The sequence below is a fragment of the Eucalyptus grandis genome, chromosome 10 (genome assembly GCF_016545825.1).
Source record: "Eucalyptus grandis isolate ANBG69807.140 chromosome 10, ASM1654582v1, whole genome shotgun sequence".
Taxonomy (NCBI): Eukaryota; Viridiplantae; Streptophyta; class Magnoliopsida; order Myrtales; family Myrtaceae; genus Eucalyptus; species Eucalyptus grandis.
Window position 1 is genome coordinate 9,323,038 of NC_052621.1, and position 21,800 is coordinate 9,344,837.

General features: G+C 40.7%; 3 protein-coding genes and 1 long non-coding RNA gene across 8 annotated transcripts; 2 read left to right on the plus strand and 2 right to left on the minus strand.

Annotated features, from left to right (window-relative positions):
* Nucleotides 1-1,293: 1,293 nt before the first annotated feature.
* Nucleotides 1,294-7,166, minus strand: LOC104446099 (COP1-interactive protein 1). Of its 2 annotated transcripts, XM_010060008.3 has the most exons (3): nucleotides 7,045-7,166; nucleotides 4,750-4,951; nucleotides 1,294-3,979 (listed from the first exon to the last, which is right to left on the minus strand). In XM_010060008.3, the coding sequence occupies exon 3, from the start codon at nucleotides 3,184-3,186 to the stop codon at nucleotides 1,585-1,587; it is 1,602 nt and encodes a 533-aa protein (XP_010058310.2). In that variant the 5' UTR covers nucleotides 3,187-3,979; nucleotides 4,750-4,951; nucleotides 7,045-7,166; the 3' UTR covers nucleotides 1,294-1,584. The 2 variants fall into 2 exon arrangements, with proteins under 2 accessions (XP_010058310.2, XP_039159399.1); XM_039303465.1 differs by lacking the exon at nucleotides 7,045-7,166 and having other exon boundaries at nucleotides 4,750-4,974.
* LOC120288700 (protein NETWORKED 3C-like) lies at nucleotides 3,429-4,834 on the minus strand. The gene is made up of 2 exons (XM_039302795.1): nucleotides 4,750-4,834; nucleotides 3,429-3,979 (listed from the first exon to the last, which is right to left on the minus strand). Exons 1-2 carry the CDS (start codon nucleotides 4,832-4,834, stop codon nucleotides 3,429-3,431), a joined length of 636 nt encoding a protein of 211 aa, XP_039158729.1.
* A 5,219-nt stretch (nucleotides 7,167-12,385) lies between the features above and the next one.
* Nucleotides 12,386-13,715, plus strand: LOC120289084. Of its 4 annotated transcripts, XR_005547037.1 has the most exons (4): nucleotides 12,386-12,932; nucleotides 13,051-13,241; nucleotides 13,329-13,428; nucleotides 13,585-13,715. It is a non-coding gene; the product is annotated as an uncharacterized LOC120289084 (long non-coding RNA). The 4 variants fall into 4 exon arrangements; XR_005547036.1 differs by having other exon boundaries at nucleotides 13,051-13,428; XR_005547038.1 differs by having other exon boundaries at nucleotides 13,051-13,245; nucleotides 13,329-13,715.
* Nucleotides 13,716-14,156: 441 nt separating this feature from the next.
* On the plus strand, nucleotides 14,157-21,298 carry LOC104438790 (DDB1- and CUL4-associated factor homolog 1-like; the record flags this gene model as incomplete). The annotated part of the gene is given in 10 exon segments (XM_010051967.3): nucleotides 14,157-14,369; nucleotides 14,490-14,824; nucleotides 14,826-15,093; nucleotides 15,179-15,361; nucleotides 15,477-16,040; nucleotides 16,432-16,542; nucleotides 17,955-18,073; nucleotides 18,172-19,783; nucleotides 20,418-21,026; nucleotides 21,028-21,298. Coding segments are annotated over 10 exon segments (4,107 nt in total), but the record flags the coding sequence as incomplete, so codon positions are not given.
* Between the last annotated feature and the right edge of the window lie 502 nt (nucleotides 21,299-21,800).

Consider the following 21,800-nt stretch of genomic DNA (forward strand, 5'->3'; position numbering starts at 1 on the left):
GTCAAGTTTATCTACTAACTATTTTAAATAATTAATTTTCTTCTTTACTATTGGCAAGGTGTTTTTACTTAAAGTATATGACAAGTTATATAAATATCTAGAAAATATACTGAAAATATTATAGATGATATTGATTTTTGTTGATCCAAAATGACGAAATTGAACCGGCTTTTAAAAAAATTATTATTTTATGCAATGTTTTGATTTGATTAAATTTAAAGTTTCACATTAAAGAATGTGATTGTGGTCTTATTTTGGACGATCTTCAAGGAGGATTCTTTTGCTTGACAAGAATGGATTCGATGGTGGTATGCACAACGAAAGCGAAAAATTATAAACAAATGATTGTTTAAAAAACTGTTTATGCTAAACCTTTTGCTAAATTCTACTCTACAATTTGTCCATAAATTTGCTCAATAAGGTAAAAAAAGAACTAGGGCTTCTTGGAAATTTTCCTTTTCAACAAAACTAATTTTTAAAGAAGTAAAATCAAACAATAAAGAAAAAGACATATATACATGGGAACTTGGCCTTTTTGGTAACCATATCCTACATAGAAATTTAAAAGGGAAAGTAAGTAAATTTACCGCTACCACTTTAAATTGCAATTGAATGATCGATGATAGTTTTGTGTTTTTGGTAAAAAATTGGATGAATTTTAGTATCTAAGGCATGGATTTAATGCTGCCCAAAAAAAAAAAGACTTTGCTTGTTTTGTATTGTAAGTAGACCCAATCAATCGGTAGGACGGGCATAAATGTCCTCACACAAGTCCGAACATGCTTAAATCGGGTTAGGCAAGCTCGGGCAAGCCGGGTCGGATGCCTAGGCCCGACCATTTCACCTGTTGGGCATGTAGGAGGTAACTCGTACGTTGATCAAGTCTCACCCTTGCTCATCTGAATTGATAGAAGACACTGCGCCCACGCTAAGTCCAATACATGACTATTGCCCATCACTCCACCATCTGTGAGGCACAAGTTGTGCAGCTAAAAAAATGATATATCTATCGATTTTCATAAGTGTTAAGGTCACGTTGTTTGATGAAGAACCATTTATGAAAATTTGTTTTCAAACTTTCTAGCGTTAGAAAGACCGAAAACTACTCAATCAGCAAAAAAAAGTTTTCCATGGACTGAAAATAACAATCTTAGATTTGGAAAAAGACTTTCCCTTCTAAGAAAAAGGAAATAGCTTTCAGCATGAACAGTGGTTCACTTTCTCTAAAATTGAATGGCCTGAAAATGTTTTCCAAGTGGTAAGTAATTTTTCAATAAAACAAACGAACCCTTAGATTGAATTTTCATACTGCAAAGCAGTATATAAAGTACCCGTTACAAGAACAAAGTTTTTGCCAACGAAATCTCAAATTGTCTTGGAGATGTTTCTCTCCATTAGACCAAAAATAAAAGGACCGCCACAAAGGATTTTCAGAAAGTTACGCTTGATTAGCGAGGTTGCCCGCCTAATCAAATGGTGGATCAAAATAAGCAATGCTCACTATGCCACTTGAGAAAAGGAAGAACCAGATTATAAGCACCGCACGGCTGCACCAGAATCGTCTTATGGAGATGAGATCAAAACTCAGGTTGTGCGCCTCCGGCTAGCAGCGATCTTCGAGATCACCTCCCGGTATTGAAGACAGCGATCTCGGTAATAGTTGATCGAGAGACACAGTTGCCTGATGGCCTCCTTTTTCTCATCCACAAGCCCGAACAACACTTCTTCCCTTACCTTTGCAATGTTCTCTAATTCCGCCACCCGCTTCTCGAGTTGGTCAACGGCCTTCGTCATACGCATCTTTTCCATGTTCTCATCGTCTACTTTTGCCATTACAGCCCAGCTCTCCTCACTATGTATAACATTCTTCATGCCTTTGGAGTCGACTGCGGTTATTTGATGGACAGTGTCGCTTTTCACACATCTTACTTTGTCTTTCGCCCCTGAAACCTTGTTTCGCAGGCATTGGATCTCCTTCGAGACTTTCGACATACGGCCTAGAACGTTTTCGTTTTGCTCATCAAATTTCGACACTATCAAGTCCAAATGGTGAAGCGCATTGCTCACCATCAGCGAAGCATCCGTTATCTTCCCCATCTCAGCTTTGCAGATGTAGGACCGATCCTTAAGCGCCTCATGCTCTCGCTGAAACCTCTCTTTCATCATCTTGTAGCTATCCTTGTTCTCCATGTGTAGCTGCTCCAAGACCAGGATACGTTGGCTCATCAGGCGTACATTATCTTCGAAGTGCATGCGGAACTCATCCGCCAATTCTTCCATTCTCCTTTCTAGGAACTGAGCGTCCATTGGTTCTTGCAACAAACTCCTAGCTTGCCTATATTTCCTAGCCAACCTGCGAGGAGTAATAACTTCCTGCTCACTTGACTTGTTCTCAATGCGAACACCGTTGAACCTTGGCGAAGATTCTTGTCTGTCTTTCTCGTTATGCAACTCCAGCTGCTTCTTCAGGGTCAGCAAAGAATTGACATCCTCTTGCAGTTTCTTAGCTCGGACCGTCAAGGCAGATATATGCGAAGAGTATGCATCCCCATCAGCCTTAAGTTTATCCTGCAGAGCTGAGAGCTCGTTTCCCCTTTCTATCGATTTGCTCTCCAATTCCACGAACCTGGCTTCCAATTCCTCCTTTTCCTGTCTACACTGATTGTTCTCGTGGACGTGATTCCGAATCTGCTCTAGCAGATCATTCTCCCTCACACGAAGAGCGTCCAATTTTAGCTTCATGTCCTTGACCTGCGCAGCAAGGCGGTTCTTCTCCTCAGTTACTCTCTCTTTGTCTTCAAACATACTTGTTAATTCTTCTTCGAGAGTTCGTATTTGAATCAAGTTCTGTTCGATTTCTGCTTCCCTTCCTTCAAACTTAGCTATCTGGCTCTCTAGAAGCTTTACTTCTTCATTCAAAGTGTTAATCCGATCTAAATCCTTTTCGTTAGCCAGCAGTTTCTTCTGTAAACATTCTACAGTTTCCTCCATCATGCATTTCTCAACATGTAGAGAGCTCACCTCCATTTGCAGAATCCTGACTTGTTCCTCCGACTCTGCAGATCTAGATTTTGCACTGTTCTCATTGTCGTCAAGTTTCTTTAGGAGATCAGACATCTCAATTTCTTTGCTTTCAGAATTGAGTTTAAGTTCCATAATGCAAGCCTGAAGCCCTTCACTTTCCATTTTCAGCTGTTTGGCTTTGCTAGCTTGGCTCTGAATCTCTGCTTCTAAATCACTTTTGTGGCAGCGCAGAGACTGCAATTCAGATTTCAAGCCACCTATCTGTCCCTCCAACTTCTTTGTCCTCAGCGATGCTTCAACTTCTAGGACTTGATGCTTCTTTGAAAGAGTTGACAGTTCTCTCTTCCTCTCGCTCACTTCTAGCCTTAGTTCTTTGATAACATTCTCCGCTTCTTGGATCTTGCTCAGGGCAGTGCTCCTTCTAGCCTCAGTTCTTTGATAACATTCTCCGCTTCTTGGATCTTGCTCAGGGCGGTGCTCCCTTCTAGCCTCAGTTCTTTGATAACATTCTCCGCTTCCTTGAGCTTGCTCTGGGCAGCCATATGCTCTGTACTCAAAGTTTCTCTCTCTTTCCTAATTGAAGCCAAATGATTTCTTAGGATGATCATTTCCTTGTTATCATCCTCAAGCTTTTGAGGAACACTTTTTGCCGCCAGTCGATCATGCTTCGATTCTCCTAAATTGCAGTCGATTTCCTCAGAAGAAAAATATTCGGAGTCGGAGTCGGAGTTGGAGGTGGACAGAGAATCGTCTGTCTTGCTTCTTCTGGGATCATTTTTATCTCGGTCCTGCTTAAGATGATCATACTCTGCATAGAGCAACTGATACTGTCGTAGGAAGTCCTCGACGAGCCCGACAAGTTCTGGCTCTCTCTTCGAGTTCTTTGCCCCGCGTTTTCTGCTTTGGCTTTCGTTCTTTATGAGCTCCAAGATTCTTGCAACCTTTTTTTCAGTATCTGCAGTACCAACATTCTGAGTACCTCAGCTTTACCCAAAAAAACATTCTGAGTACCTCAGAATCTTAACATAACCAATTCAGAAAAATGAAATTGAGCGATTTCTTTATTCTAGCGTCTAAACAAACCATCGGTGATTCCTTACAGAAGAATATGTCTAATTCTGAAGTCCATGCAAGGAAAAGGTGAATGACTTTTAACTCAATATTGCATTACCCACCAACATCTTTGAAAGTTACAAAAGGAGAACTAAGTGATAAAAAATGTAACTGCTTTTATCCATTAGACTATGCAAGAAAAGCCATTATCAAGTGCAATCAGATAAAACGCTCCATTTGTTTAGACATTAAAAGAGGATTTTAGCATGATCAATGCAATCTTACAGAAGGTACTCACAAGCACTGGAACTTTAAAAGGAAGGAAAGAAGAGAATCTAAAAGTGTGATTTAGCCAAATGATCGACAAGAATAAAAGGATGGTAACATAGTCAAATGAAGATAAGCAGGAAATTCATAGTACACATCTCAAACCAACACTCAGCGAAATGGAAAAGAGAAGAGTTCTTAGTTTGGTTAATAGGTGAACTGAAAATCTTCTCTCTTTCTCAAATTTGAAAATGTCAAGAAAATCACATTAGTCACTGGACATCATAAGTTGTCAGCTCTTGTATACATGACTATAAGATACACAGTATTCTCTTGTTCCCATTAGTGTTTTTGAGACTCAAAATTATAATGCCAAGAGAACTGATGCTTCGGATAAAAGTTCACCTGCTTTAGTCACTAATTTGACCTTCTCCGCATCAATTTCTCTTGTGGAAGACTTTGTTACTTGATTCTGCTGAAACCGTCTCATCTCTTGTTACAGACTTTTAGCTCACTCTGGGAAGTTGTGAAAACCCATTAGAGCCGTAGCGAAAGCGAGTCTCCACAGGGTTCATCCATGAAGGTTGAGTTAGGGCCTAAGATCAGGCTGAAAGAAACCAATTACACATGTCATTTGGAGCTCAAAAATCATGAGTTAAACAGAATGTGTCTGGACCAAAGCCGCATGAAGTTAAGATTGAGAAATACTTAGCTTTTACTGAACCGCAGAATATGATCAAATTTTAGAGTTGAAAGGTACAATTATCCCACAGAAGAAAAATGTGAAAGACAAACAAAATACATAGCTGTACTGAGAAAGAGAGACTAAACTTTGACATGAAATCAAAGCAACTAGGATGATGTCTCTCCAAAGAAGAGCAATAAGCAGGCTTAAAAGGCACTTTTGACAGACAAAAAGACTCGAGAAGAATATCTTTCTTTGGACATCACTCATAAATGCTCCCAAGTATTGCACTCTGGCCTCTTAAAAAAAACATCAGAATATAATCCCACTGTAGCATTCAAAAGAAAACAGTTCGCAATTCGTCAAGCTTCAACAAACTTAATCAATCTTAGTGCTCATTAGGAAGAACATCTTTTTTAATATGCCATTAGAATCCTAGGAATGAGAAGCTCTAAATCCTTGATCCCTATAACTCAAACGTCAATAAATGAGACTACTCAAGAATTTTAATCGCATTAGGACTGGTATTGAACCGTAAATCATCGCATAAACTACTACTAAAAAGAAAGCAATGTCAGTTCGATTTTTATCTAGATTACAGATAATAGGAAAATCTTCAAATAATTGGTTCGAAAAGAACAGAAAAAAAAATTGATGGACAAGCATCATGAGGAAACTCAAGTGAACAATCGATTAATTAAGACATAACTATAAAGACCAAAGGAGCACATACATGATTAGTTTTCCATTAGACAAACTTCTTAATTCAAAATCAAGGAACTTTGATCGTGCTGCAGCAACTATTGCCATGAACAGTTGATCCTGATCTTTGGCAGCATCAAATAAAAAAGTTCTTATCTCGATGCTGATCATTTAGGTAATTTCCACACCTCTATCACAAAAAGCATTATTTTAGCAATGGACTAACAATTTGGGATCTCAGAAAAATCACTCCCGATACACAATCTCAAAGGACGTGTTCGAATTGAAACTCGGCTCTAAACGTGAACATTTTCAGAAACAGTAGCATTAACTATTTTCAAAAAATCAGCTTTCAAGGACAGCTTTGATTATTGACGAGCATGGCTGGTATATTTGGGAAGAATAGTTGATTTCCAAGTGTCTCAACCCCCTCACATCGCTTGTGAAAACTATTTCTTCATCCTAACGGCACATCTCATAAAAAAACTCCAAACTACAGAACACAGATACCCGGCCAACCCAAAACATGGGTCCAATTCACATCTAGGCGGTCGAAGAGCTAAAAAAAAACCAATAAATAATGTCAACTTCATATACAAAAAAGATGGAGGAGTCACCAGATCCATGCAAATTTTTTTTAAAAGGCCATAAAGAAAGACTTTCTTTATTGTGAACGCACAGACAAAAAGCCATGTGCGCATTTGCTCAACGTAGCAGACTCAGCGCCACATATAAAAATAAAAAGCAGCCGGTCCCCCTGGGCCACGTTCGGAACTTGAATTTCCAAGGAGAGCCAGTCCATTACGGCATCAATCAAGCTTAAATTCAATACAAATCTTCCACCACAGCAACAATGCTCAACGCTCATTGCTCATTGCTCACCCCCTGCTCCACTTTTTCATTTTTTTCCTTCTTCCTTGGGCCAGGACAATCTTCGCTTGCCGCATTCTTGTCCTAATCCTACTCCCCCCCGACATTATTAAAAGACAACCCTCCTTCATAAATAAAAATTAGACAAAACTCAAACTCAAACACATGGTGGGCTCCATCCGTACTAATAACCACGCGAAATAATTTCCCCATCATCAAAAAACCCAGACAGGGTCATTCACGCGAGTCGAAATTCAAGATCAATTTTTTTTCCAAAAAATCTCCACCGATTTGAATGAACCCATATCGTTAAAATCGACAGAAATGGGAAACAACAAAAATTCTCCGTTACGCATTTCGGCCAAAAAGGCGAAAATTTCCTCGAGACGCCAAAGGCAAGAGAACAAAAAATCAGCAAGAAAGTGCCGAAGATGGGAAGTTACCTGGGAATCGGATCCGTCACCTCAAACAGATCTGAAACCAATTTAAAATAAAATCCGGGAAATCGGATTTAATAGGCCAAGGGGGGAGGGCGATTTAAATTTAATCGGTGGCGAGATTTGGCAAATGACAAATTTGGGTAATAATTGTGGCACGTCCTTTTTGTCCTCACCGGAGCCGTGGGCAGTGGGGGAGGAGGGGCTTTGGCTCCGCCTCCAGGGAGATCGCCCTTCGGGTTCGGGGTTAATTACGCCCGGTGCCACTGGAACGGCTCAATTTCTCGCGATCTCGAGATATAGGGGGGCTAAGAATGCGCGATATGCTACAGGGCAGATGCGCGGGAATATTATCGGGACGGGCCGTTACCACGTGGACACAACGTCGGGGGGAGGATATTCTTTCCTAGAACCGTTTCTATCGCATCAGGTGGAATCGCGAATGTCTGATTTTGTTTAGAGTCGCTCCGGGCCCAGGGTGTGGGTCCCACGAAGCCAACGGTTGTCGTTCGTTGAATTGCCTGGATCCGGGTCTAGATAAGTATTCCTCCTCTTTTCGGCCCTGTTCATGTCTGGTTTTTGTGTTTCTCATGTCGTCAGTCTGTTGATTTGAATTTTGATTCAAGATGCATGATGCATGATAGTTGGCGCAGATATTATCTGTCCACTGAATAAAATAATGAGTACGATTATGAAAAAACAGTAGTTTATGTTTACTAATAATACATCTTAAAGGTTACTGACGCAATGATACAATTATTGACACCAAATTACTGATACATTTCAAAAACTAGTTCCACCAATAGAAAATATGCCAATAATCATGAGGTGTCATTTTTCAAGTTGCGAATCTAATTGAACCGAAAAAATTTAAAAAAAGGAAACCAGCAAGACTGTTATTGGGTTTGATTTTAGTAGTAAAATCGAACCAGGTGAGGTCAAATCTTTTTAATCAGTTTCAAGATTTGTGTTAAATAGATTGATTCACTTTGATATAGTTTATAAATTGAACCAAGACAAGTGAAAGTTTCTGTACGGGAGGATGTCAATCGATATTTTTCTTGTAAGGCATCCAGGTTGTTTCACCTGGCGGCCTCATCGTGGGAATCAGGCCTAGGGGATTTCCCAAATTGGTTAATTTCCTCTAGCGGTTTATTATTACCCTATTTTACGTTTGAGATTAATTCCGATAAACGGGACAGGTTTAAGGTTCTGTCTAGGTCTAGATATCTACATAATATCAACCACACAAAACATATGATGGTATCTAGATATTTTTGTCCAGAATTGCTTAAAATTTTTAGATAATCGTTGAAACTCACTTTGAGTTTTGGCAAAGTTGTTTAAGGTCCCTTAACTTTGAAAAGTTTGTAAGATAAACCGTATATTTTCGGAGTTTGAAGACTAATTGGGCGACAATGGAGAAACTAGCAATTGTAATAAATAAAAAAAATTAAGTGTAATGTAGTTATTCAAAACTTGCAATATAAATTTCAAATAAGGGTGCTCTCATTTTTTTCAAATAATGGCCTAAAGTGGACATTATTTTAAATAAGGACCTATGTTGCCAAATTGTCTTGAATAAGAGCTTGAAGTATAATTTATTTTAAATAAGGGCCTAGAATAACTATATCAGTTTAAAAAAAGGCTTAACCTCGCTAGCTAAAAGGCATTTCAACCTTTTAATTATTTAATTTTTTTCTTTATTCCTTTTTCATTTTTTCTTTTATCTTCTTCCCTCTGTCGCCATGGCAGAGGTTGCCAATCTTAGGCGAGGGCTACCCTCGCCTTTGCTGGCGTTGGGCAACGGTCACCTTGCTTGGGCTAGGACCCTTGCCTGACAGTGGCAGGGTTGCCCCTCATTGAATGTGGCGAGGAATGCTCTCCTAGATCAGATGAAGGCCAAATTAGACGAGGGTCACCCTCGCTTGACATAGGTGAGGGTAACCCTCGCCCTCACCACACCAGGCAAGGGTCACCTTTCCTCGACGCTTGCGAGGGTTACCCCTCGCTAAATCTAGCGAGGAATGCCCTCACCAGATTAGGCGAGGGCCAGATTTGACAAGGGTGCTCTTTGCTTGCCCATCCAAACCGATGTCCTCACCTAACATCGGTTTGGATGGCCCTTGCCTAAGCCTGATGATCTTTGCCATGGCTGACAGAGGGAAGAAGAGAAAGAAAAAGGAAAAAGGAAAAAGGAAAAAAGGAAAGGAAAGGAATAGAAAGGAAAGACGACAAATCAAAAAATTGAAAAGTGTGTCATAATTTTTTTTGACTAAAATACCCCTTATTTGATGGCCATAATAGTCATCGGTTAGCCAAATTTTTGATTGAGACAACTTGGCCACTTCAAGCCTTTATTTGAGATAATTTAGCAACTTCAAATTCTCATTTGAAACAATATCCACTTTAGGTTTTTATTTAAGAAAATGTGGGCCCTTTAGATCCTTATTTGGAATTTCCCCAAATTTGCATGCCATAACACATCAATGCCAAAGTTCAAAGGGAGCAATCTAAATTTTTTTTCGAAATTCAAGGGCTATTACATGACAATGCGAAAGTTCACGGGTTTTGAGCAATCATCCCAAAATTTTAATAATAAACAAAAAATTTTGCATTTTTACACACTATTCTTGTGAATTTATAACTATAATTATGCTCACCCTTTTAAGCTAAGGGTCCAAGGATAAACTACTTTGGAGAAGATTGAGATAAATTAAGGGTGCTTAGAAAACTTACGATTTGGAAAATATTTTCCGAAAAATGATTGATTATATTGCTTAGAAAAAGTAATCAATGGAAAATATATTTATTATCGATAATATTAATGACTAGCTATTTTAATGAATGACGATTATATTTTGCATTTGTCCATTTTTGTAAGTGATATATGTGATCATTTTTTAGATTTTTTTTTCAAAACTCAAGTTTTCCGTGAAATAAACGCGTTCAAATTTTGTTTCCCATAATCAAAAGCTAGATGAAAGATGGATGCATGTTTTGATCAAATCAAGTATTGAAAATTATAAAAAAAAATTGTTAATGATATTAAGAGTGCGTTTGTTTGTGTTTTTACGTTTTAAAAATTGTTCGAGGAACGAGAAATAGAAAAAGTGTTTGTTTCGGGGAACAATTTTTGAACAAAAAAAACGCGTTTGCAAATTTGTTCGGGAATAAAAAATAAACGAAACACGTTTGGTAAATTTGTATAATTTTTTTATTCTATTTTTTCCTTTTTTTTTTTTTCTTTTTCTTTTTTCTTTTTTCTTCTTTTGGCCGGTCGTCGGCTGGCCGAGCCGGCGGCCGACGAGGGCCGGCGGCCTCGCCCGGCCACGGCGAGGCTCGCCCGGCCCTTGCGAGGTCGAGCCTCGTCGTAGGCGGGCGAGGCTCGACCTCGCCGGTTTGGGCGAGATCGAGCTCGCCCGGCCGGCGAGGTCGGCCTCGCCTTGGCGGGCGAGCTCGAGCTCGCCTAGATCCGGCGAGGCCGAGCTCGCCCGGCGGCGGCGAGGCTCGGCCTCCTGGATCCGGGCGAGATTGAGCTCGCCTAGCCGTGCGAGGTCGGCCTCGCCTTGGCCGGGCGAGCTCGAGCTCACCCCAAATTCGGTGAGGCCGAGCTCGCCTAGCCAAGGCGAGGCCGACCCTCGCCGTGGCCGGGCGAGGCCGCCGGCCCTCGTCGGCCGGTCGCCCGGCCATGGCCGAGGCCGGCGACCGGCGAAAGAAAAAAGAAAGAAAATAAGAAGAAGAAAATAAGAAGAAAAGAAGAAGAAATACAAAAGTGTTTAAGATTTGTTTTAAATAAGAAACACGAAATTTGTGTTTCTTATTTCTTTTTTTTTGTTCAGGGAACAAAAAAACAGAAAAAGTGTTTAAAAACAAAAAAGAAACATAAACAAACGGACCTAAGCTTCTTTGACAAACATAATTAACAATCAGTCAAAAAAATTAAATTAATTAAAAGAGTCAATCAACGATGTATGAAAGGAATGGGCAACCTTATTCTTTAATTATAAAAAGTAATTGATGGCAATTAGAATCTCACGAATTATATTGCCTAAATACGCTGACAATGGTTATAATTTCATGTATGGCAAGAAAGGAATGAAAATCCAGTCCTTTAATTTTCGGTACTTATCAAACAACTTTTTATCTACTTTCAACAATAAAAATTGTCAACCCTTAAAATTCAATACCTAAATTATCAGCACCTATTTGTTTAGATTTATCAAACGAGCCATGTAGAGATAGATAGTTTTCAATTGTGTTTCGAATCAAACATATATTTTTTTGGTCAAATCATCAAATATTATAGGGGCAACATGTAAATTGGCAGTACGGTTTGGTGCCCGAATTTTAATTTAAATCGATTTGATCTTGGTCATTTCATCTGACTTATCGATCCAACTCAACTATGAGATCCATATTTATAGGGGCAACAGTTGACGTATCAACCATATTTGAAAAAATTAAAAGAGAGAAAGAACATCACGGGACTCTGCTTTCGCTGAGATTGTATTGGTAAAGAATCACTAGAGACGAGGAAGAAGATCGAAATCACAAAAAGCATTTAACCAACATGACCGACAAATGATAATTTGACAACAACCCATGAAATATACTTACAAAGATTGGAAATTTTCCAGAATTTTATTAGAGATATTATTAGTTATTAGGGATATTATCTGATATTTCAATAAAATAGCTACCTTCATTTCATATGCATATTATTGGAGTTTAAATACCCTTTTTAATAAAGCGCAAAATGAAATCAATTTAGAAATATGCATTCTTCGCCGATTCTCTTTATTCTGAACTTTTTTTATTTCATAAAAAACCTCCAGCTTTAATTGCAATCTCAAATCTGCCTACACATCAAAAAATCACAACTAGTTTACTCAAAATTATCGACATCAACACCCTCACCTTGTAGATTTGAGATTAGGTGGAAGTTGGAGGCAGAATTTGGACTAAACATAAAATTGAGAATTTTTTGGAGAATTAATTCTTTGATATTAGGATATTACTTAATATTCCGTTATTCTTTAAGATAGCTAATTTTCTTTTATGGACATATTATTCGGGGATAAATACTCTAAAGTGAAGTCAACTTAGAAAAGAAGTAGCTGTATTTACTGATTTTTTTTTTTTTTTTTTTTTTGGTCAGAGAGAGGAAATAAACAAAATAATGAAAAGGATGGTGACCGGTCGGAAGCTACTCTTCTATCAGAGCCAGGTTTCGATCCTGGGACCTGGGACCTGTGGGTTATGGGCCCACCACGCTTCCGCTGCGCCACTCTGATTTGTTGATTCTGATTTTCCGTCCCTTGTCTTCGACCGATAAGTCGAGAAAATATTGGGTGGGTTTAACCCAACACGTAGGCATATGGGAGAAACAATCAGCGATCGACACGTGGCGCCACGTTGGCGAGGGCGTCAGGGCGTTCAAAATTCGCGCGGGCCGACCACTCTGACGCTCCCTCTGCTCTGCTCTGCGACGCCTGCGCCTGTCAAAATCGTCCTCTCTCTCCTCTCTCTCTCCCCCGTTCTCCGTTCCGTTCCGTTGCGGGGGAGAACAAAACTCTTTACGAAAGCTGCTTCTCTCCCCCTCCTCTGCTCTCTCTCTCCATTCTCGCCGACGATCTCTCTCTCTCCATTCTCGACTTCGACGCCCTCTCGGGACTCCGACGCTCCGACGCTCCTCAAGGCGGTTGCCTCCAACGCCGACGACGCCGCCTCCGCCTCCACCCCGACGCCCTCTCACGACTCCGTCGCCCCCGACTCCGACGCCGACGCCCACCTCCGCCTCCGCCTCGGCCGACGCCCTTTCCACCTCCGCCGAAGCCTCGACCGATCGTTCGGCTGCGGACTCTGCTAATATCTCACAGCGTCCTCGTCAGGTACAGCAATAGCTTCTCGGTCTTTGATTATCTCTGCTCGTTGTTATTCGGGCGAATCTGTTCCGGCGACTCGAGCGCGAGCTGACGCGCTTCTTCGACCTTGTGGACTTCTTCGCAGTGTCATCTGCTGCGTTGCTGGGGTTCTGGCTCTGCTTTTGCTGCCGATTCTCACCGAGAACACCTACATTCCAGAAAACGCCCTCATGCCAGGTCGATACTCGTCACTAAAGTGATGCCCTCGACCAGTGAAAATTTAAGGCCAAGATTGGAGCTTGACCGTTCTGCTGCGTGGATTGGGATTAAATCATTGTAGGTTGGGATGCTGAAGTTTCGTATAGTCAGGCATTTTCAGTCTCTTTGTTTGTGCTCTCTGATTTTTTAATTCTAATTTTGAAGGATTGGGTTTCTAGAGCCTCCAGCATTGGAAGAAGGGATATTGGAGTCCTATTCTATTTTTCTTGATGTTGTTCTTAACCAAGTCTCCAGTGATTCTCCTGTATTCTCTCATGCGATCACTTGCTTTTAGCTTCTCTTTGAAATGCTTGGTTTGTTGCTTTCTTTTGATTTGTCCTTTCAAGGAACAAAAGCAATATTGTTGCCATTATAGGAGTCTCATTTTTCTCCTCCTTTTTGCATTTGGTGTTGCTTTAAGGTTGTAAGCTATGGTTGAGGTCTGCCTTATCTCCAAGCATCATGCGAAGCACACTTGTTGGGCAGTGTTTCCATTCTCGTAATGAAAAAATTCATAAGGATATCTTTGAACTTTTCCAGCCACTTTTTCAGGCATGCATTTATCTCCTGTCCTTCAATTACTTCTTTTACTTTCAAGTGCTGATGTCTGTGATGGGTAAATTTTGACTTCTCCAGTCTCTTGAAGCTTGGCAAGATGGCGAGCTTGAGAAGCAAAGAAGGAATTTTCTTTATTTTCTCCTCCATCAAGTGCCAGTTAGCAGCAACTTCAGTGTTCTTACTAGACAAAAAGCTCGCCAGGTACATATTCTCTTGTGAGTTCAGGTAGTTTTATCTGGTGCACTTGTTTGGTTTATCTAATGGGCTGATCTTTCTTGTTACTTATTCAATCTCGTGTTTTCAGATAGCTTTTCTTATCATACACAGAGGTTACAAGATGAATCCACCTTCTCCCCCTTTTGAATGTTCATATATGTGGTACGGCTATATCTACTCTATATCTGTGCCTTTTTGTATTGATTTTTCTTATGAATTTTGCTTCAGAGGAGCTCCAAATATAAAGAGCCTTCGAAGATTGCAGTGTTTTTGCCTGATGTGATGAAGTTAATATGTGCTTTGGCAGCTCATCGGAAATTTGCAGCCCTGTTTGTGGACAGGGGTGGCATGCAAAAACTCCTTTCTATTCCTAGAATTGCTCAAACCTTCTTTGGTCTTTCCTTTTGCTTGTTTACTATTGGTTCGATTCAGGTGATTCTTTAAGCACTTGGTTTGCATGATTCTTCTGTTACTGGGTCAAGGCTGTGGTTTTAAAGATGTCATTAACCTTAATTTATAACATATTCATCTCTTTTGGGCTGATCTTTTTAGGGCATTATGGAACGAGTGTGTGCCCTTCCTTCAGATGTTGTGCGCCAAGTTGTTGAGTTAGCCATTCAGCTTCTAGAATGCCCCCAGGATCCGATGGCACGAAAGAATGCAGCCTTGTTTTTTGCTGCTGCTTTTGTTTCCAGAGCGGTCCTTGATGCTTTTGATGCTCTGGATGGTTTACAAAAAATACTAGGTGTCTTAAATGATGCTGCCTCAGTAAGATCTGGAGTTAATTCCATATCACTAGGACTATCTGGTTCAAGTTCACTTCGGAATGACAGATCACCTCCAGAGGTGCTTACGTCATCCGAGAAGCAGATAGCTTATCACACGTGTTGCTTTACGGCAATATTTTAGGGCACATCTACTGTTGATTGTGGATTCAATTCGTCCATCTAAGACTAACCGCAATGCTCCCCGGAATATTTCGAGCATGAGGGCAGCCTACAAGCCCCTTGACATTAGTAATGAGGCTATGGATGCTGTATTCCTACAATTGCAGAAGGATCGGAAGTTGGGTCCTGCTTTTGTGAGAACACGGTGGCCAGCAGTTGATAAGTTCTTAGCCTGTAATGGACATTTGACCATGTTAGAATTGTGTCAGGTAATTGCCTTATGTTCTGCCTTAACCTTCTGTTCTTTTTGTGGGCATTCAATGCATCTTATTTTTCTATGCTCCCTGTATTCAGGCCCCACCGGTTGAGCGCTATTTGCACGATTTGCTTCAATATGCCTTGGGTGTTCTGCACATTGTTACACTGGTACCTCAAAGTCGTAAAATGATAGTGAATGCTACATTGAGCAATGAGCGTGTTGGCATTGCAGTTGTATTGGATGCTGCAAATATTGCTAGTACTTATGTGGATCCAGAGGTGAGTGATCATTTAATACTTCAATGTCGATATCACTTTTATTTGTCTTTATGGTGACAAAAATCTGAGTCATGAACCTTTCTTTCCTAGTAATTCTTATGCATTATTCCTGCAGATCATACAGCCTGCTTTGAGTGTGCTAATTAATCTCGTGTGCCCTCCGCCTTCAATTAGCAATAGACCTCCTATGCTTGCACAAGGTCAGCAGTCTGCTGCTTCCCAAAGCTCCAATGCCCTTGCCATGGAATCTAGAGATAGAAATGCAGACCGCGGTATCATGGATCGGATTGCTTCTGTGGCCATCCAGAATGATTTAAGGGATCGGAATGGTGAATCTAGTGGGGTTGATAGAGGTTGCACAACGTCATCTGGGACTCAATCTAGCACAGCTCCTTTGACACCTGTTTCTGCATCAACTTCAGGATTGGTTGGAGATCGTAGAATATCTTTAGGTGCTGGGGCAGGTTCTGCCGGTCTTGCTGCCCAGCTGGAGCAAGGATATCGTCAAGCAAGAGACGCTGTCCGTGCTAATAATGGCATAAAGGTCCTTCTGCATCTCCTCCAGCCACGAATATACTCACCTCCTGTTGCTCTTGACTGCATACGTGCTCTGGCTTGTCGTGTTCTACTTGGTTTAGCCAGAGATGATACAATTGCACACATATTAACAAAGCTCCAGGTGAGAAGTTTTGTTTCTCTGCACTTGCAGATTATACATTTAGTCATTTGAATATTATTCCGCTGATGCTTAAACTGCAAGTTGTTGTTTATATCCTGAGATGTGGATTCTGTCAGAGTGTTTTCTGTATCATGTGCAATTTTTGAACACATTTAATCACTTTGAATTTGCACTTTCCTTAGTACACAGAAGTGCTGCTGCCCTTGTCTCCAAATGTTGGATAATTGTTTTGCAGAGTTTCCAAGGCCTTGACTCATGGAAGCTATGAGTCAGCCACCAATAATTCTGTGACGGATAATTGTTTTTCGATCCAAAGTTCGAATTCAGTTTGTCAACAGATACAATATTAAATTTCTCGTGTATATGGAATTTATTTGATTTTTGTTCATAGGTTGGGAAAAAACTGTCAGAGCTCATTCGAGATTCTGGAAGCCAGACACTTGGGAATGAGCAGGGTAGGTGGCAAGCTGAACTAGCCCAGGTCGCCATTGAACTAATAGGCGTAAGCGAATGATATTCCTCATCTCAACGTATGTCAACAACTGCATATGTCAGGGATGCAAAAAATGCATAATGCTCCCACGTGTGATATTGTTTATTATAGCAAGATTTTAATAATGTGCACTTGTTTTTAAGTTTCAATAGTCAGTGAGTCTACTTGATCCCAACTCTGTTAGTGACCCAATTTGATAAATTCTCAGGACATCCCAAGTAAGATCTTATTTTTTTTATGCAAATTTGTTTATGAACATTTTGCATTGTGTACATACTTATTTTAATAGATGGTGAAAACATGAATCAGGTGTATGAGCTTACAACTTTGATAGTGTATTCGTTTGAGTTTTTTGAGTTCCAGCTTGATAAAGATATTTTTACCTCTTTATTAGCAGGCAAACTATGTAGAAACTCTTTGTTGTTAGCTTTCTATATGTCAATACTTTCCGTGCTTGGCATGTAAATCTTGTATTTCATGAAAGTTTTGCTGGAAGCCCTGATCCTTTAACCCTTTTTACGAAATGCAATGGACTCCAGAACCTCTTGATTAGTAAAATCAAAATCTTAAACTATACCACCCCCTCCCCCCCCAAAAAAAAAAAAAAGAAAAAAAATTTAAGCCATTGTACTGGGTTTCGAATACGCGATTACGCGATTATTGGCTAGTCAGCAGCTTGTCACTACTTAAGAAAAAACAGAGATCTGATTTTTTTTTTTTTTCAGAAGATTTAAGACTCGAGTGCACTAATGGCAAGGTTTACAAACTGATTGCATTCCATATACAAGGTTACTTTTTCTGAAGTAATTCTAAATAGTGATAAGCAAAACTTTTAAGGGAGTGAACACTATGGATACCCATATTTAATTGCTTATATAGTGCTTGATGAGCCCATAGGGTCTCTACATGTACCTGCTTTCACTACTCGTGATTACTCATGCCCAAAAACGGCCATAATGTTTTAATGATGGATACAGAGAAAAGAGGAAAGGTTTTATCCCTGCTTGGCTGGGTAGCTATTTAGAATTCAAGTAAATTGTGGCCAGCATCTAAGTGTACCATGTGGCATTGTAAAAGGAATATGAAACAGATTAAGGTGATCAAAATTGTGTAATAGCTCATGCATGTTGTGAAATCCTTGCATCCCCAACAACATAGACACACAGAGAAGCAGGGAGGGAGACAGAGAGATCAGGGCTCGCCAGCTCTGGGATAGCTCCCATGTCTCGTTTCCAAATTCACTCGGGTCAAAAAAGGAGAAAGGAATCCTGGTTGGAATGCAAGAGAGGATCCTTATGGAGTTTTTTTTTTTTCCTCTTCTTCTTTTTTAGTTTCCATATGATGCATCTTGTTCCAAATTACTCAAATTTGCTTTCATTGCGAAGCACAGTTATATCGTAATTTTGTTTATGCATATGTAGATTGTGACAAATTCAGGGCGTGCTAGTACGTTGGCAGCTACAGATGCTGCAACCCCTACCTTGAGGCGCATAGAACGAGCAGCTATTGCCGCTGCCACTCCTATTACTTACCAGTCCAGGTTTGTTTTTCTTTTAAGTGAACTCTATATTTTGTTGATGTCAATGATTAATGTCATGTTAATTTAGCCTCCGAATTGTCTTGCCCAACCAATATCAGGGAACTTTTACTCCTTATCCTTGAACATCTGCAAGCGTGTGGTTTGGGTGGGAGTGCTGCTATGCTGCAGAAAGAGGCTCAACTGACTCCTCTCCCATCGACTGTGGCCCCAGCATCTCTTTCATATACAGCAGGCACCCAAGAATCAGCCTCTGTACAGTTTCAGTGGCCCTGTGGTCGCACCCCACGTGGATTTCTATCTGAAAAGTCAAGATTCTCTGAACATAATGATATTTCCAGATTGAGATGTGACTCAGCAGGATCTTCAATACGGAAGAAACCGCTGGTTTTCTCACCTAGTTTTGGTTCACAATCAAGGCAGCTGTCTTTCCATGATGGGAGTTCACAACTTAATAAGAAGCTATCCAGTGTCATAAAACCACCTGCACAAGTAATTGTACGTGAAACTCCATCGGAAGCTATGGGGAAATCTTTTGTAGATACTGATCCCCAGTGTAAGACTCCTATCATTTTGCCAATGAAGAGGAAACACCATGAGATAAAAGATAGTGGCTTTGCAATACCTGGGAAGAGGTTACAAACCGCTGAGCATGGGCTGTGCTCCCCTGCTTGTGTAACACCTCATTCCTTCCGTAGAAATGGTACATCAACTGATTCCTCTGGGTTTTCCACACCAAACTCAACTAACAGGGACTTACATGACCGATCAACATGTCTTTTATCTGATGTGGATGACAGTCCATATGTTAATTGTCAAACAGGTCACACAACTTTCACTGACCATGGGTTACTGAATGATCCCCATTCTAGCAATAACATAGAGAGGTTAACTCTGGATTCTCTGGTTGTTCAATATCTGAAGCACCAGCATCGGCAGTGTCCTGCTCCAATTACTACTCTTCCACCTCTCTCACTCTTACACCCACATGTTTGCCCTGAACCAAAGCGGAGTCTTGATGCTCCATCAAATGTAACAGCGCGTCTTGGCACACGGGAGTTCAGAAGTGTGTATGGTGGAGTCCTTGGAAATCGCAAAGATCGTCAATTTGTTTTCAGTAGATTTAGACCATGGCGAACATGCCGAGATGACAATAGTGGTCTCTTGACTTGCATAGCTTTTCTTGGGAACTCTTCTCATATTGCAGCTGGTAGCCATGGTGGAGAGCTCAAAGTCTTTGACACCAATACCAATAGTGTCTTAGACAGCTGCACAAGCCACCAGCAATCTTTGGTGCTTGTTCAGTCACATGTCTCAGGCGATACACAGCTGCTGCTCTCATCAAGTATTCAGGATGTTCGCTTGTGGGATGCCTCTTCTATAGGGAATGGACCATTACATCCATTTGAAGGGTGCAAGGCTGCTAGGTTTAGCAATTCTGGGAGCCATTTTGCTGCATTATCATCAGATTTAAACAATAGACAGATTCTCTTGTATGATATCCAGACCTATCAGATGGAGCTAAAATTGTCGGACACAACTTTTGGTTCTTCAGGTCGGGCGCACATGTATTCTCAGATACACTTCAGTCCATCGGATACAATGTTGCTCTGGAATGGTGTATTATGGGATCGGCGAGTTTCTGGCCCTGTTCATCGATTCGATCAATTCACAGACTATGGGGGTGGTGGCTTTCATCCTGCTGGCAGTGAGGTAACTAAACGCTTGTATTGTCTTTCTGTGCATGCTGGTTTATGTAAGTGCAGAAAATTAATTAGCTGATCACAACTTCACATTACTGGTAAACATTATAGCTTCTTTGTTGAGGAGTGAAGGTGCTTTGCTCTCTCTCTCTCTCTCGCTCTCTCTGTCTCTCTCTCTCTCTCTTATGTGCACATGTCCACTTGTGATTCTGTAATTATGTAGTGAGGGAACCTGGGATATACAAGCTTGTGATATGAATTCGATCGTGTGAGACAAGTTAACCATAGAATTCCTATGATGTGTGTGGGCGTTGTTGTCTTCTTTTCAACCCTATGCCTTTGTTATAAAATAATTTTTTGGTGGGACTTGCCTTCGAGTTACAAAGGGCTGGTACTGATGCTTAGATAGCAACTCCTTGGCATACGTTTATTGTGCCCTTAAGTTAAGAGTGGTTGGTCCATTATGCTCATTTATCTTGTGTGTAATATACACGCACTTGTTGGTGATCACACTTAAGTTTGGTTGCATTGCAGTAGTTGATTACTTTCTATGATCTCGTTCCTATTTACTCAAAACACATGCGAGTCTGCTCGGCTTTATTTTGCTTACCATCTAAACTTTTGCGACGATCCCATTGTTACAGGTCATAATAAACTCTGAGGTGTGGGATCTACGGAAATTCAGACTGCTCCGGAGTGTTCCTTCCCTGGATCAAACAGCAATAACATTTAATGCACGCGGTGACGTAATTTATGCAATCTTGAGGAGAAACCTTGAGGATGTAATGTCTTCTGTTCATACTCGTCGTGCCAAGCATCCTCTTTTTGCTGCATTTCGCACAGTTGATGCGGTCAACTATGCTGACATTGCAACTATTCCAGTAGATCGCTGCGTCCTTGACTTTGCAACAGAACCGACGGATTCATTTGTGGGGTTGATCACAATGGATGATCAAGAAGAGTTGTTATCTTCTGCGAGGGTCTATGAGATTGGTTGACGGAGGCCTACGGACGACGACTCTGATCCTGATGATGCTGAGAGCGGGGAAGATGAGGAAGAAGATGACGACGATGCTGATGTAGATCCTATATTGGGCTCGGGTCTAGATGGTGATAGTGATAGTGACCCTGATAATATGAGCAATGACGATGATAGTGTGAGTGATCTTGATGACGATGATGAGGAAGATGGGGATTTTATAATGGATGGTTTTGACTTTGATGGTGGACCTGGATTATTGGAAATTGTGACAGGGAGATGGCGATGACGACGACGGAAGTCAGCTGGTTGAATCTTTCAGTAGTGATGATGAAGAGGATATCGTGCGCAATGGCTTTGGCTTCTAATTGTTGCCAAACCTTGCTGTAAAACATTTTCCATATGTTTAGATAGTATGATTTTTTTTTTTCGGTTGAAGTAACTGAAAGGCGGAGGAGGCATTTTGTTTTTGATATTATTCGGATAGGTGAGGGTGAATGAATTATGTAAATTTTCAGTATCTCATGCAAAATACCGACCTATCCATCACGAGTCTTAATTGCAATTCTCTTGTTGGCCATTGTGTAGGGGAGTTTTTTTTTTTTTTAGATAAGGGGGGAGTTTAGAGTTCAGATCTCCGCACGACACGATTACGCTGGCAATGGTAGCGATTCCTTCCTCGAACCAAGTGAAGTCACCGGGAGGTACTGAGACGATCACTGGTCTTACTCTTGGGACACATGTAGCTGTCATCGTCTCATGTGCAATAAATGAAAGGGTTCTTGTGCACACCCTTTATAGTTAAGCTCATTACACTAATGAAACTGCTCTCTTGATTTTACTCTCCCTCAGACATCCCTCTGTACTATGCACGCGGCGACCCTTTTTATAAATTCTCATTGAGAAATCCTATGTGGCATACACGTCAAGGAATTTCAATCACAAATTCACTGCTTGGCCCACTCTCAATCATAAACAAATTAAAAACTGGCTTCTATGATATTTCTTATTACCAAGATGGTGTATCATGAAATCTGAAAGCACTTCA